At 38.2% G+C, this 15,469-nt stretch overlaps 1 protein-coding gene across 1 annotated transcript in view; it reads right to left on the reverse strand.

Moving 5' to 3' along the window:
- The window catches only part of LOC108680423 (carnitine O-palmitoyltransferase 1, liver isoform), a 14,996-nt gene extending 8,162 nt beyond the window's left edge, over positions 1-6,834 (reverse strand). Inside the window, exons 1-8 of the mRNA XM_047883180.1 lie at positions 6,614-6,834; positions 5,691-5,845; positions 4,048-4,170; positions 3,448-3,588; positions 3,244-3,367; positions 2,222-2,318; positions 1,581-1,846; positions 437-579 (exon numbers count right to left, since the gene is read on the reverse strand). Of these exons, the coding sequence (XP_047739136.1) occupies positions 437-579; positions 1,581-1,846; positions 2,222-2,318; positions 3,244-3,367; positions 3,448-3,588; positions 4,048-4,170; positions 5,691-5,845; positions 6,614-6,741 (1,177 nt within the window). The 5' untranslated portion in view covers positions 6,742-6,834. The remainder of the gene's footprint in view (positions 1-436; positions 580-1,580; positions 1,847-2,221; positions 2,319-3,243; positions 3,368-3,447; positions 3,589-4,047; positions 4,171-5,690; positions 5,846-6,613) is intronic.
- Between the last annotated feature and the right edge of the window lie 8,635 nt (positions 6,835-15,469).

Below are 15,469 nucleotides of genomic sequence, written 5' to 3' on the forward strand. Positions count from 1 at the left end.
GTAGCACAATACTGCTCGTTATTGACAATGTAGTACACTAATGTACTGCACGAAGTAGCACAATACTGCTCGTTATTGACAATGTAGTACACTAATGTACTGCACGAAGTAGCACAATACTGCTCGTTATTGACAATGTAGTACACTAATGTACTGCACGAAGTAGCACAATAATGCTCGTTATTGACAATGTAGTACACTAATGTACTGCACGAAGTAGCACAATACTGCTCGTTATTGACAATGTAGTACACTAATGTACTGCACGAAGTAGCACAATACTGCTCGTTATTGACAATGTAGTACACTAATGTACTGCACGAAGTAGCACAATACTGCTCGTTATTGACAATGTAGTACACTAATGTACTGCACGAAGTAGCACCTGTCTCTTATACACATCTAGATGTGTATAAGAGACAGGACTAGACGTGACCCACGAGACGGTAGCAGAGTTCCTGGAGGGGCAGACGCTGGACGAGGCGCTGGCGCAGAAGAAGATCTTCATTTGTGACCTCGCGGTGCTCGAGAACCTGCCCTGCAAGGACGGCAGAATTGTCAGTAACGCTCGCTTGCGAACTAAAATATATGTTTATTTTTTGTTCGATTGCGAATATAAAATACATGAGGGTAACATGAGGGTAATGTGAGGGTAACATGAGGGCGTAGAGCAGACCACGGCACCACTTACGAACAAAAATATATGTTAGAAGGCTCTTTAAATATGCATTTCTTAAGAACGAGACTCGAGTTCTTACGAACTCGAATTCGGTTCTCTATAACACGAGCAACTGGTGGATGTAGCATATGCACATCTGTATCTTTCGTGATATGATATGCGGATATGAGTATATATGTGTATGTGCATATAGATTGATGTGATATATGCGTACGAGTATCTAAGTATATGATATATGCATATGAAACATATGGATATCATAATGTATATCATGAATGTATATTTGTTTAGTTGGATATGATCTAAAAGCTTTCCCGGATAATGAGCAACAGTGAAGGAATGAAGCCACGGGGAGTGGGCTCCCAAATTACCGATGTTTACTTGACGATGGTGACTTAAAATTCTCATTTGCGTGAGAGCCTTAATTAATATAGGTCGTTTTTTAGTGAACCTTGTTGCGTATTACTCGAGTCTGCCATTGCAACTTCGTGTTAAGATCATGTCTGTTTCATGTCTAACAGCTGCCTTACATGTTAAGATCATGTCTATTTCATGTCTAACAGCTGCCTTACATGTTAAGATCATGTCTGTTTCATGTCTAACAGCTGCCTTACATCTGTCTCTTATACACATCTAGATGTGTATAAGAGACAGCTAGAAACTAGTGTTGTGCATGCTGCTAGTGTACTAGAAACTAGTGTTGTGCATGCTGCTAGTGTACTAGAAACTAGTGTTGTGCATGCTGCTAGTGTACTAGAAACTAGTGTTGTGCATGCTGCTAGTGTACTAGAAACTAGTGTTGTGCATGCTGCTAGTGTACTAGAAACTAGTGTTGTGCATGCTGCTAGTGTACTAGAAACTAGTGTTGTGCATGCTNCGCTCGTACTGCGCCATGACGCACCTGACGGTGGAGAAGAGACGCTCGTACTGCGCCATGACGCACCTGACGGAGGAGAAGAGACGCTCGTACTGCGTCATGACGCACCTGACGGTGGAGAAGAGACGCTCGTACTGCGCCATGACGCACCTGACGGTGGAGAAGAGACGCTCGTACTGCGCCATACAGATGGGTATTGTGCCACGCAGACACAGCGGCTGTAGCTGCTCGCGGTCTATCAGGCGGCGCATGACGCACAGCGAGTAGATCACGTTAGCGGCGCGAGATACCTGCCATAATCACTATTATTATTATCTTAATATTATAATTACTAGTATTATTATTCTTTTATTATTATCATTATTATTATTAGAGAAACTAAATTATTATTACCTATTATAAGCATAGCAAATAGATTATGTTAGCGGCACATGATACGTGGCATGTTAATCAATTATTCGCATTACAAGAACAATTTACACATAAATGTGCAAAACATACACCAGAATAATGTGAATAATGTTACATTATAAATGAATTTATAATATAACGATACATTATAATATTTATATAATTTATATAATATATATAATTATAAAATAAGGATATATTATATTTACATAATTTATATAAATATAAATAAATGATAGGTGTAATGTTAGGACCTGCTTGGTGGTGGGTGCCCAGCTGTAGTGGTCCAGACAGTAGTAGTTGCTGTTGATGGCCAGCGGTGTACGGTTCATTAGGTACGCATACTTCTCCCTGTCAAACATCAACATTAAATGCGCCAATACATGCATTAAATAAGTTAATACATAAAGTAAATGCGTCAATATATGCGTATGCGTCAATACATACATTAAATAGGTTAATACATGCCTTAATGCAACAATACATGCACTAATTGCGTCAATAGATACATTAAATAGGTTAATACAAGCGTTAAATGCAACAATACATTAATTAAATACGTCAATACATACATTAAATGCACCAATACAATATATGATTACAGTTTTAGTACACAAGTCTATCCAGATAATAAATTAAATTACAGTTTCAACTGAAATTATATTTTCCTTGCATCTTATTCGGCACGGACAACCTATTTCTATTACAATTGTGTAAATAAAAATTCAGGTTGAGCAGTTTAGGATAATATACACTGGGAAAAGTGAGCCAGATTTTGTCTAAATTGTGATACATTTATCGCTCTTGAGTACCGTACCTATATCATTCTGACCCAGTATGGCAGTAATGTACCAGTAATAAGTCGTATCAATATTACGTGTGTTCTTCTATAGGTAAAGCAGTGTCAGCATTTGGACAATGTAACACGTTGATTTACGTGTGTTCTACTGTAGGTAAAGCAGTGTGGCAGTATTTAGACAATGTAACACGTTGATTTACGTGTGTTCTACTGTAGGTAAAGCAGTGTAGTCATGGGCAGGGTGGGTCATGGGCAGGGTGGGTCATGGGCAGGGTGGGTCATGGGCAGGGAGAGTCATGGGCAGGGTGGGTCATGGGCAGGGTGGGTCATGGGCAGGGAGAGTCATGGGCAGGGTGAGTCATGCATACATTGGACGGAATACGATGATAAAGTGTGCATTTTCCCTCAGACACACTTATGACTCAGCGCCATCGACGTTGACAATAAACCGGAATAAAATTCAGACGCGGGCCCGACTCTGCATCAGGCGCCGCCCAGGACTCGGGCAGCGCGTAAATCAGCCGCTCATGTCCGCCTCGGCCGGGCTTGAAGTGCAGCCTCTGAGCAGCTTGTAAGCTCGGCATGACTCGGCCATGACAACCTATGTTATAATCTCACGACATACTTATCATACCCCTAGGTGACGAGAGCCACCACCACCACCATCACCACACCACTCACCCATGGTAGCGTGCAGAGGAGGTACCGGCATGCGTGGTAGGGACCGCTGGCAGGAGTACAGGCTGGGCTGGTACCCCGACACGAGCTTCACACACACGCCCCACACGCGCGTCTTCAGGGACATCTCCCGGGGCTTCTCGTCTGCGATGTTATACTTTATATCATTGTTATCAATGTAGCATCTTATATATATCATTCTTATCACTTGTATCATCTTATATATCATTGTTATCACTTGTACAATCTTATATATATCATTGTCGTTACTTGTAGCATCTTATATACCGTATCATTATTGTCAATGTAGAATTGTTATGATTTGTATAATTGTTATCACTAATATATGTCATTTTTATCACTTTGTAGCATTATATAACTTATATATACCATTGACATCACTTCTATAATTGTTATCACAGATATGTGTCATTGTTATCACTTTGTAGCATTATAACTTATATATACCATTGGTATCACTAATATATGTCATTTTTATCACTTGTATAAATGTTACTAGTTACATAGTAGGGTACATTGAATCCACTTATGATACATTGTTATCACTGATACAGTCAGCTACATAGTTATCTGTACACTCACACATCCAGCCGCGATACGCCAGCAGTATACGCAGCAGATATTGTCGTACACGCATGAGAACCACGAAGAACCCGACACTGATGCCGCACGACACCACGGCGTTGCGAACCCACGTGGGTGAACCTGCGGGGAGAACCACAAATGAGGGAACGGCATTGTGTGGGGAACCACATGTGAAGAAACCGTGTTGCACAGTGAACCACATGTGAGTGAACCGTGTTGCACGGTGAACCACATGTGAGTGAACCGTGTTGCACGGTGAACCACATATGAGGTAAATGATTTGTATGGTGAACCACATATGAGGTAAGGCATTACACGGTGAACAACGCGTGAACTAAATCACAATTTACAACAGTTAGGAAGCATCAAATAACACTGTATTTGATGCTTCCTAGGAAGCATCAAATACAGTTCACAATTGTTAAAGGGAACAATGAATGCAATAACATTCATTCATTCCAAGGGAAATGGGCAGATCTCATTAGATAAACATCAAAATATGAAATATTCAACAGATATTCAACAATACACATTCCACAAATAACATGGCAGTTCATTCACCAGGGTGAGTGTTTTCAATTTTCAACCCAGCATGGTGGTCAAATGAGAGTATTTTCAACCCACGGTGCAAGCATGGTGGTCAAATGTGCAGTATTTTCAACCCACGGTGGTTAAATGTGCAGTATTTTCAACCCACGATGCAGGTATGCAAGGTTAAGATAACCCCACAGCTTCTGCATGGTGCACTGAAAAGGTGATAACACACAGCCTTCTCAACAGACATGGAGATAACACAAGACAACAACATCATAAACATCAATGCTGCATAAGCAGCATAACAACAACAAATAATAACCTTGATTAATGTAAGATAGTTAATTAGATTATTCAAAATGAATTTAGATAACAATGATATTAAGGGTATAGGGCCATTCATTAAAATGACTGTGATTAAAATTAATGCAATTTGTATTCAAAAATTCTTTGGAGTATATTTTCTACATCTGTAATAATAATTGGATAATGAATAAATGGTAATTAAATGAACAACCAAAACAAATTTATGTCTTTCATATTCCTTAGTTCCCTAATCTAGGGTGTGCTGCTCCCCAAATCTAGGGTGTGCTGCTCCCCAAATCTAGGAAGTGCTGCTCCCCAAATCTAGGGAGTGCTGCTCCCCAAATCTAGGGAGTGCTGCACCCCAAATCTAGGGAGTGCTGCACCTCAAATCTAGAGAGTGCTGCTCCCCAAATCTAGGGAGTGCTGCTCCCCAAATCTAGGGAGTGCTGCACTCCAAATCTAGGGAGTGCTGCACCCCAAATCTAGGGAGTGCTGCTCCCCAAATCTAGGGAGTGCTGCTCCCCAAATCTAGGGAGTGCTGCACCCCAAATCTAAAGAGTGCTGCTCCCCAAATCTAGGGAGTGCTGCACCCCAAATCTAGGGAGTGCCATCCACTAAATCTAGAGAGTGCTGCCTAAATTTATGGAGTGCTGGTAGTGGCAGGGGTGGTAACTAGTGTCAGCACCCACCTGCTGGTAGAGGCAGGTAACTAGTGTCAGCACCCACTTGCTGGTAGTGGCAGGTAACTAGTGTCAGCACCCACCTGCTGGTAGTGGCAGGTAACTAGTGTCAGGACCCACTTGCTGGTAGTGGCAGAGCAGTGGCCATGGTGTTGAGGTGTCGGGTGAGGTAGTGTAGGGAGGGAGGCTGGTAGTGCAGCAGGTACTGAGATAACCCGCACACCACAACCAGGTTGTTGGTCGTGGTTGGCCACACACGGTTGCGCACGCTGTTTCTGTGAACACATAACATGGTTGTGTCATCAACATCTTCTAGTTTCTTAAATTAAATACTCCCAAAAAATAAATACTCTTAATAAATACTCTTAAAAAATAAATAAGTTTAATAAATAAATACTCTTAAAAAATAAATACTCTTAAAAAATAAATAAGTTTAATAATTAAATACTCTTAAAAAATAAATACTCTTGCTAAACCAATAGTCTTAATAAATAAATATTCAAAACAAATAAATACTTTTAATGAACAAACACTCTCAAAAATATATACTCTTAAAAAATAAATATTCATAAAAAATGAACAATAAATATTCTTAAAAATAAATACTCTCAAAATCTCATCGAGCAACCACAAAAATTGACCAAAGTTGAAGAATGTATGAACAAATGAATGAGTAGCCAGAACAAAATATAATTGAATATTCACACACAAGTACTGTAAGTCATTCACCTGAATCAAAAATATCCTCTGATGAAGGCAACTCTATAAGACCTAAGTTGAAGAACTTATATTATCAGTCTGCTTATATTGCAAGTTCACAAGGAATTTATAAGCAAAAAAAACTACAAGAAAATTCATCATACGGTATCAATATTGAAAATGTGAAAAATTATGTTTTCAGTATCGATATGGTGAATTTTCTTGGCGTTTTCTTTGCTTTTAAATTCCTTGTAAGTTGAAGAATGGTATGAAAGAATGAAAAAGTAGGTAGCCAGAACAAACAATATTTAACTCAAATATTCACACATGAGTAAGTTATTCACCTGAAGCGGAAATATCCTCTGATGAAAGCAACTCTATAAGATGAGAGCAACTCCTCCCATGACAAGGTTGATCCGTCGTCTTCTTTTGGCACTCGAGGCCGGGCGACGGCTATACGAGCGTCAGTCATTGTAATGTGGCTGGCCCAGCTAATCTAGGCGACTATGATTTAAAATACTTTGTATCTACACAATTATTATGTATTGTTTTATTGAGTAAATTATCTGTAGACACATAAGAGAGAAAATTCAAGTAAAATAAAAAATTAATGCATTTGCCATTTCATCATGAGAGTATTGGTCAAAGTCAAAGGCTATATAAAGAAACTATCATCACTACACAGTCAACAGACATTCAAGTTCACTTGAAATTTACACATAGCATACATTTATAAGTCAATTCCAATTAAACTGATATTTTTTTATACACTCACTAGGGAAAATTTGCCCAGAAAACAACATATTTATTGATGAATCAGTATACTACTTACTAGAGCTTAACACGTTGACTATGTATTGGTACATATGCGTACCACGAAATGTATTTCTCCAGGATGAAGTGGTGCATAATTCAGGTTGCCTATAATTGGCCAAATCTGAGAACAAAAAAGGCCAAAAAAGGCCTATAACCCAATATATACTAGTTTATTTGTAGGTTCTGCTATAAAAATTCCATTTATTTTCTTTTTCCAGTACTTGAAATTCAATTAGGAAGTACCTCTATCATAAATTTTAGCCGGCCAATGCAATTGAGAAAAACTAAATCACGGAACTTGTCCGGAAAAATAACCGTCTGGCAACCCTGTTTAAAAACAGTACAAAAAATGAAATAATAGTACAAGATGAAGCAATCGTAGTCAACGTGTTAAAGAAAGTTTACCTATATTTTCAATAATGATGTTGTGCATGTGTTGTTGCCGTTATGGTGCCCCCTGTCAAGTTATTATTCATATTAATTATTTATTATTTGCAAAAGACAAGCATTGCATAAAAACAAACTGCCTTTTTTCCTGCAACATAATTAATCCTATTATTCCTATAACTATCCTTGTGTTATAAAATGTTAATGAGACATCTCGTTTCTCCACCAAATTTCTTGGTAGTACAAGTGTTTTCAAAACTTTTTTTGTATCAATAATTCAAACAATTCAGTCATATATCAATTCTCTATTAAATCAAGTCAAAAGAGGTCTAACAGCCTGATCTTTTATGCTGTCACTGCAATTGCTATTTTCTTTATAGACATAGGTATACCTATAAATAATAATTGAACTATTACATATGCCTTGGCTGAATCATATATGATCATAAACTGAACTGAATCATACACTGAATCACGATCACATATTCTGTGATCATAGACTGAATAGAATGCCAGTTCTTTTGTCATAGTTTACCACTTACATATTTGTATGGTGCAGGGACTTTTTCCTGGCAGAAATTACTTTTTATTAATACCACCTTTAACCAACCTCTTCATTTTCCATGTTTGGTTGTGAAAAATGATAGATTTTTAAAACCAGTTAATTTTTTTTAATTCCAGTTATCAATCAATATCTTATGTATGTTACTGGTCCACATACAAGAATCAAAAAGGAAAGTTAATCAACTTATATGCCACAAGGTATGATAAACATTTACCTTCCAAGCCATGATTAGAGCAGTTAAGCTATTTTTTAAAAGCTGTGAGATTTCCAACAGATCACAAATATATACATTCCTTCCATGAGTTATATATACAACCCATGTGCATATCTAACATAACTAAATAATGGGGCAGAAGCAACTTATAAACAAGACAAAACATCCAGGCGTGCAGACAATTTTACGCATTCTCATGACCATTGCCTGATTTCTGACATAAAAAATTCTAACAAAAATTCAGATTTTTACATAAGATTTTTAACAATAACCCCTAAAATAATTATTTTCACCATCAGTTTTTAAGAAGTTTAGCCCAAAATTTCAAATTGCTATCTATCTGGTGACAAATGGCAAAATTGAGCCACAAAATGGCCAATTTATTGAAAATATCACATTGGAGATGCAAAATTTCATTATTAGGTAAGAAAATTAAGTATTTTTTGCCACTATATTTTGCTACAAATTCTGTAACTTTCTACTCAGAGAGTTGGCCACAGCTTCCAGTTCAAAGCAACAAGGCAAACTATAAAATTGGGCAAAAGATATAAATTAATGAGATGTAAATGCCACTGCTATGGAAGAATTCCAGGAAGTGGTTGGTCATTTAGCTCCAACAGGACAATCGGGGCACTCCACACTTCAGGAGGACAACCAGGGCACTTTGCACACAGAGCATGTGTGCAAATTGAGGGCAGTACAAGAGTGCTAATTGTTAAGAAAATGCCAGTGATTTGGGTGCTCCAGTCGTGCGTTGGCTCCAGCCACAGCTGGACCAGTGATGCCGGGATCGGGCGCGGGGCAACAACAACAACATTTGGGTACTGCAGTGCTGTAGTGCACTAGTCCGGAGCTTCCCGCTCCTTTTGCATGGCATTTGCTCCTATTTTGGCAACAGCGCTCCTGAATTGCTCAAGTGCATGGTCACTTAGAGGGCATTTAGAATGCCACCAGTTCATATGGCCAGGCCCAGGCAAGGAATATATCTACTTGGGGAACCGCAACTGGATTTTTTGAGATGTGGTTTTAAGGACTTGCCAGGCACCAGCCATGATTCCATTTCTTCAAGACCGTGGTTTTATGGACTTGCCAGCCGTGATTCCATTTTTTCAAGCCGTAAATTCCACATCTTGGCCATGAAAAGCCATTTAAAAGCCGCAAACTTATTTATAAAGTCCTGTAATCCTCTGCATGTCAGCACGTCCACGTGTTACCCCAAATCTCTAATTTTACCCTAAAAACAGTCAAACAGCAACATTTGTCTTTACCTTCAGTGGCAACTGAACATGTGTTAATGCAGTCTGACCGCTCTGACCGTGACCGTCTGACTTGACCGCAAGTCCTCAACCATGCAATCTTCAAGGTACCTAAAGTTTTAGGTTGACATTATCATTGCCTTCTCAGCTTCAGCAGGATACTTTGGCAGGAGCCTTGAAGTACTGCGGAATGCAGATTTCAGAAGCTGCAAATTTTATTAAACAACATGCTTGCAAAGTGCAAACTGCAATAATTTCGGTATTATTGCAGATTAACTACATCCAAAAAAAAGGGTGTTTTTTTTTTTAATTATATGTTTTTTGGGGTGTAGATTACGAATCTGAAATCCATTTTTGGCGGTCGGCATCGGAAAACCGATTTTTTTAGAGCCATAATTTATTTTCTACTTTTTAGTCAACAAGAAAAACGTGGTTCTTTAAAAAGTTTTTTTAATTATTTTTTTTCAGATTGGTACCAGCCTACCAGGTACCTATATATTACGCTGTACTGACTGTAGGGACTACACTAGGGTCTAGGCCTCTAGGCTCTAGGGCAAGGGCCTATCTGTAAATTTAAGGCAATACAAATAACATATTTCATTTTTCTGGTTCCTGGTTGTGGCCAATGTCAATGAGACCATGGGAATGGCAATGGACACTCACACAGACAGTCTGACAGACTGACAGTGACACGGTGACACCTTACGGCTTACAAATTACAATGATCCTAGCCTATTCCTATACATTACACACTTTAGATTTGATCATTTTTGACATAAATAAATGAACTTGAATGGCTTGATTGCATAAATTTCATTATTATTTCACATCCAGTTAGCTCCTCACTCCTCAGAAGTCAGAAAAAGGCTTGGCTTGACCGAAATGGAAACTGTCACTGACTGTAGTCTCACTAGTCTGTACTCGGTAGCAGTGCGCTGTGCAGGCCGCAGCGTTTGCAACAAACTTGTGTTCAACAGTTTTTCATTTCCCCAGGCTTGAAACAAATACCTCCTACTGCTACTGGCGTGCTATCTACGGTACTTTATCTCTATTCTACACCTACTGTACAGTAGGACTGAGTAGGTTATTCTCATGAGTTAGGCCTAACCGCCTAAGGGCCCTACTCGGAGTACTCGCACTCCAGTCTCCGTTCCAGACTTCCAGTGAATGAGGCCCTAGGAGTAGGAGCCCCATTCACTCTCCATTTTCGAAGTTTACACTACACGACCGTCTAAATGTAATGACAAGGGGAAGTGAATACAGTTATGTCCACTAAAAGCAACGAAGTTAAGAAAACAATTAAAATAAAAGTATAATATAAACTTGAAGTCAGACGACATCTATCAGTGTCACCAAATCTCCGCAATTTAGAGGCTACGTAACCAGTCAGTGTGCTGCTGCTGGGTCTGGGAAACAAGATGCAAGAGCTATTAGCTTATCAACCATCTTCGACAGCCACTAATGGCAGACTAATTTGCGACTTGCGTTAGCAACTTACCAATAGCATAACAGAAATATTGGTTCAAGATTAGCAACTTTCCAGTAGCATAACAGAAATATTAGTTATAGGGATTTTATAATAAAAATTATTCGTATTATAATTTTTACACGTATTTAATCGCTCGCAGTTAAATTAAACTATATCAGTAGAAATACTAACCCGCCTCTCATTCTTAAAAATGTAGTGGTTATACCCAGGCAATGTTATCAGATAAAGTGCCTTGGCAGTTTTTGTTTACGATGAAAATCGCTGTTTTAAATACTAAGTTAAGATTTTGTCATCTCAGTATCTATGAATAGGCCTATATGTCTTTATATACCGTTTAAAGTAGTCGAATAAAAATAATTTAATCGAGTGAGTAACTAGGATGTCAACAAAAAACTGCGGGTGTGACATTGCGTAAATTTTTACAAATAATATCTAAATACAAATTAATAAATAAATTCAATGCGATTGTAAAATTGTAATCGTAAAATTGATGTACAGTCAGTCGTCAAAGAGCCATTAAATGTTTAATGATTGTTTTACAACTTACGATGCAAAATATTAACAATACATCGTAAACAAGTCATTACAATCATTGCTTTTAATCAATAATAAAAAATTCAAAATCTTGAAAACGTCCAGAAACACAAAGTTGAATGAATTACCATTTTATCATTCATTTTTACGGACAATAACATTTTCATACACATCAAGTACTAAATATATATTGCATCAACACGATAACTACTACTTTATCTCTAGATAAAGACGACACGCAGCACTTTTCATCATGAACTTTGGGCTAGAATATCATCGGTAGCTCACATGACGACAGACAGAAATTCTGTATATACGCGAGATGAATTATTTTATCTACGGGAATATTGTGCCTTAATTAAGAAGCTTCACTAATGTTCCATGCCATCACATACACTCGATCTAATTGTATTCCGAAAAATTAAAAAAAAAAATGTTTCAAAGCTTCGCGGTTCAAAGGCTTCGCACCCGCACCCCTTTATTAAATTTTTTAATTGTACGTGTAGGAGAACTGATCACTTATCTTACATTGTTTTTTATCAAAAATTGTATGTCGTACGTTGGAGCAGCCCATAATGTGAACACGATTCAAACTTCGTATATCTACAAATAAATCTTTAGTAATGGTCATTTGTTGTTAATAAAAGTCACAATATAAAAAATTTAACCATTCTTCTTTTCATTTTATAAAAAACTTCGTATAATCAATTTGGAAAGAAACTAAAACCGTATGCTATTGAGAATTATTTATAATGCGAAAGAAAATTGAGCTAAAAGCATTTAACTCTAAAACTCTCTGGTAATATTGTTATCATAATAATATTATTATAGCGTTTTAGTGTTAATAAGTTAACGACTTTCTCACTCGCCAGCACAATCTCTTATCCATAGGTGGGTCATCCTGACACTGCATGGTATTGGTAAATAGTGTCACTATCTACACATTATAACCCATTAATTTTTCTGATTGTATTATTAACGAACCTATGAACCTGTCGTCGCTGTGAACCGTTGCCTGGCGACCAAAGCTCCTCATTATAAGATTCATCTTGTAAATTTTTAGAAAGATTAAGTAATGCAGTTTCTGGAGAAGTTTCAATTACATTCTTACAAATTGGCCTGATAATTAAAGTGCACAGAAAAATCAAATAATTTTTTTTTTCATTGCGACGAGACGGAACAGTGGGCGGCCAGTGGATGAAGGCGCCTGAGTATGTAGCGGATGACGAGAGCAGAACAGCCTTGGCAAATTAATTGAATCGCCAAATGATTTTATCCCTTGGTCTTGACTGCATGAAATTTGTATTTCAGCGCAAAATTACGATTAATCGGTCTTGGTTCGCGAGACAGCGCCGCGTTAACCTTTCAATCGCACAAACTAATTCTGACGAATTTAAACCCCAATCGCTTCGCAGCGCTAAGGTTTTCAAAAATAATAAATCCCAACGAAACATATAAAGAATATATAGGATTTAAACGGAGAAAATGTGCACCCCGACACGTAACCACTGAGCACTCTGGTCAAAACCTGAGCTGATCCTAAACTAAAGTATTCTCAGCAGCGATAAGGCAAGGAGAATAAAATCCCGGAAATTTTCTAAAACATTGTTCAATTGCCCATTGCTAATCACCTCCACATGTCTCTACCCCTTACTCACCTAAAGTCAATAGATTTATCCATCATACTTGCTCATATTTACCTAGTCCTTATCTTCACTGATCCTAAGTCATAGAGTGACATATCCTACTTACTCTTACTCACCATATGTCTGCCTTTACTCACCCCAAATCAATTTGCCAGTTATTTTTATACTAGTAATGTTTAATAAACTACGCACCGAACTTTGGCTGAGTTTATATTCCCTTATCCAAAGCCATTCAATGCAGCAGTGAAACACCCGACACGAAGGTGATTATCGTTGGCCGTGATTCAGAGTTTATTATATTAATTACTATGTTATTATACTAAGTAAGATGAGCGACCTGCAATGACTGCACAAAATCATGTGGCACGAGATTCATTGTCTGTAATTTTGCCTCTCTTATTTATATATTTTCAGCTTGCTGAGAATATTAAATGCTCCCAAGCCCCGAAACATTCATTGTAGGTGTAGCCGCTCGGTGACGCGGATGTACCGGGAGAGTGTATATCCGCGTACAATTCTTAATTAAAACACTTCTTAATTATTGCCTTATTTACCCCATGGCGTATAAAATTTTGCATCATTTATACCAATGTTTGTACCCATTACTTATACCTGCACAATTTACACCAATATATACATGTACAAATGGTTTGCACCATGTATGCACGGTACACCAGGTGTGAGCCCATGTGTGTGCCAAGCACATATATCTGCACTATGTACACAAGGTGTCCATGTAAAATACTTTTGCCCCATGTACATCAAGGCATACGCCAGTTTTAGTGTTTCGTTTACGCCAGATTAATCCGTGGAAAACACAAGTGAAGACTAGATTTAAAATTTGAAGTAATATAATTTTGTTGATGCTATGATGTTTTCTATGCTTAGCATTTTCTATTGGAATAACCGCGTAGACTTTGTTAAAACATGGTCTTATAATCGCAATCACTCTGCAATTCATCAGTCGAACACGCTAGAGTAAATCCTGTATCATTAAATAATATAGTCACGATTGGGTTTAATAATAATAATATATATAGTCTTTTCAAGGTCTGAGAGTGAAGGTTATTCCTGAAGATAGAGCGTTTTCCCCCAAAAAATTCATGTATTTTCGCCGGAAGATTTGCATTGCAGTGAAGTAACTGCTCGAGTCGATATGAATGATGAATGTAGCACGTCATAGAATAGAATAGAAGTGTCGGCACTGAAGAAATAGGCCCATGGCCTGTTGCCGATTCTTGTTCATAGAATATAATAGAAGTGTCGGCACTGAAGAAATAGGCCCATGGCCTGTTGCCGATTCTTGAATTTTTCGTGGTTAGATTCACAAGAGATCCGGCCTTTGGAACCCGATCTTTCCATAACTGACGATTGATTGAGATAGCTGCTGGACTTATTGCCTGGTCCGTAATTTGCTAGGCATTTTAAGACTGAACATATGCTCCTGCATAGCTTCGTCTGGACTTATTGCCTGGTCCGTAATTTGCTAGGCATTTTAAGACTGAACATATGCTCCTGCATAGCTTCGTCTAGTCTGTTCTTGAAGGCGTTCATACTCGGAGCGTCAAAGATGCTATCAGGGAGGCTGTTCCACATGTCGGTGATTCGAAGCGAGAAGAAATGTTGTCACATGGATGTGTTCCAACGCTATTTTTTTAGTTTATAGCCGTGGCCCCTGGTGTTGGTTCTTGTTTCAAATTCTAGTAATCCTTCTGGGACCTTGTATAAGCCATGAGTATACTTGTAAATTTCAATGAGGTCCCCACGCAGACGTCGATAACTGAGGCTTGGAAGCTTCATAATCTTTAATCTTTCCTCATAGGACTTGCCCTTCAAGCCTGGAATTATCCTTGTTACACGTCTTGGAACACTCTCTATTAAATTTTTGTCCTTTTCAAATTTCGGTGACCATACGACGTTTCCAAACTCTAGGTTCGGGCGCACGACAGCAACAAACAACTGCTTCATCGTTTCTGCATCTAGGAACTCGAAAGAGTTCACATACGTATTGTATCCATATTGTATACATATTTATACATATAGTATACGAAAGAGTTCATATACATGCATCATATGGTGGCCTGACGATGTTTGTTACTACGAGGATAGTTATGGTGATAGTAGCAATGTTAGCAATTACATTCGTACAAACTGGCATGATAATTGAAGTGTACAGAAAAATCAAATAATTTTTTTTCATGACCACGAGACGGAACAGTGGGCGGCCAGTGGATGTAGGCGCCTCAGGATGTGGCGGATGACGAGAGCAGAACAGCGTTGGCAAATTAATTGA

This window comes from Hyalella azteca, unplaced genomic scaffold (assembly GCF_000764305.2).
Source record: "Hyalella azteca isolate HAZT.00-mixed unplaced genomic scaffold, Hazt_2.0.2 contig12207, whole genome shotgun sequence".
In the NCBI taxonomy this organism is placed as follows: Eukaryota; Metazoa; Arthropoda; class Malacostraca; order Amphipoda; family Hyalellidae; genus Hyalella; species Hyalella azteca.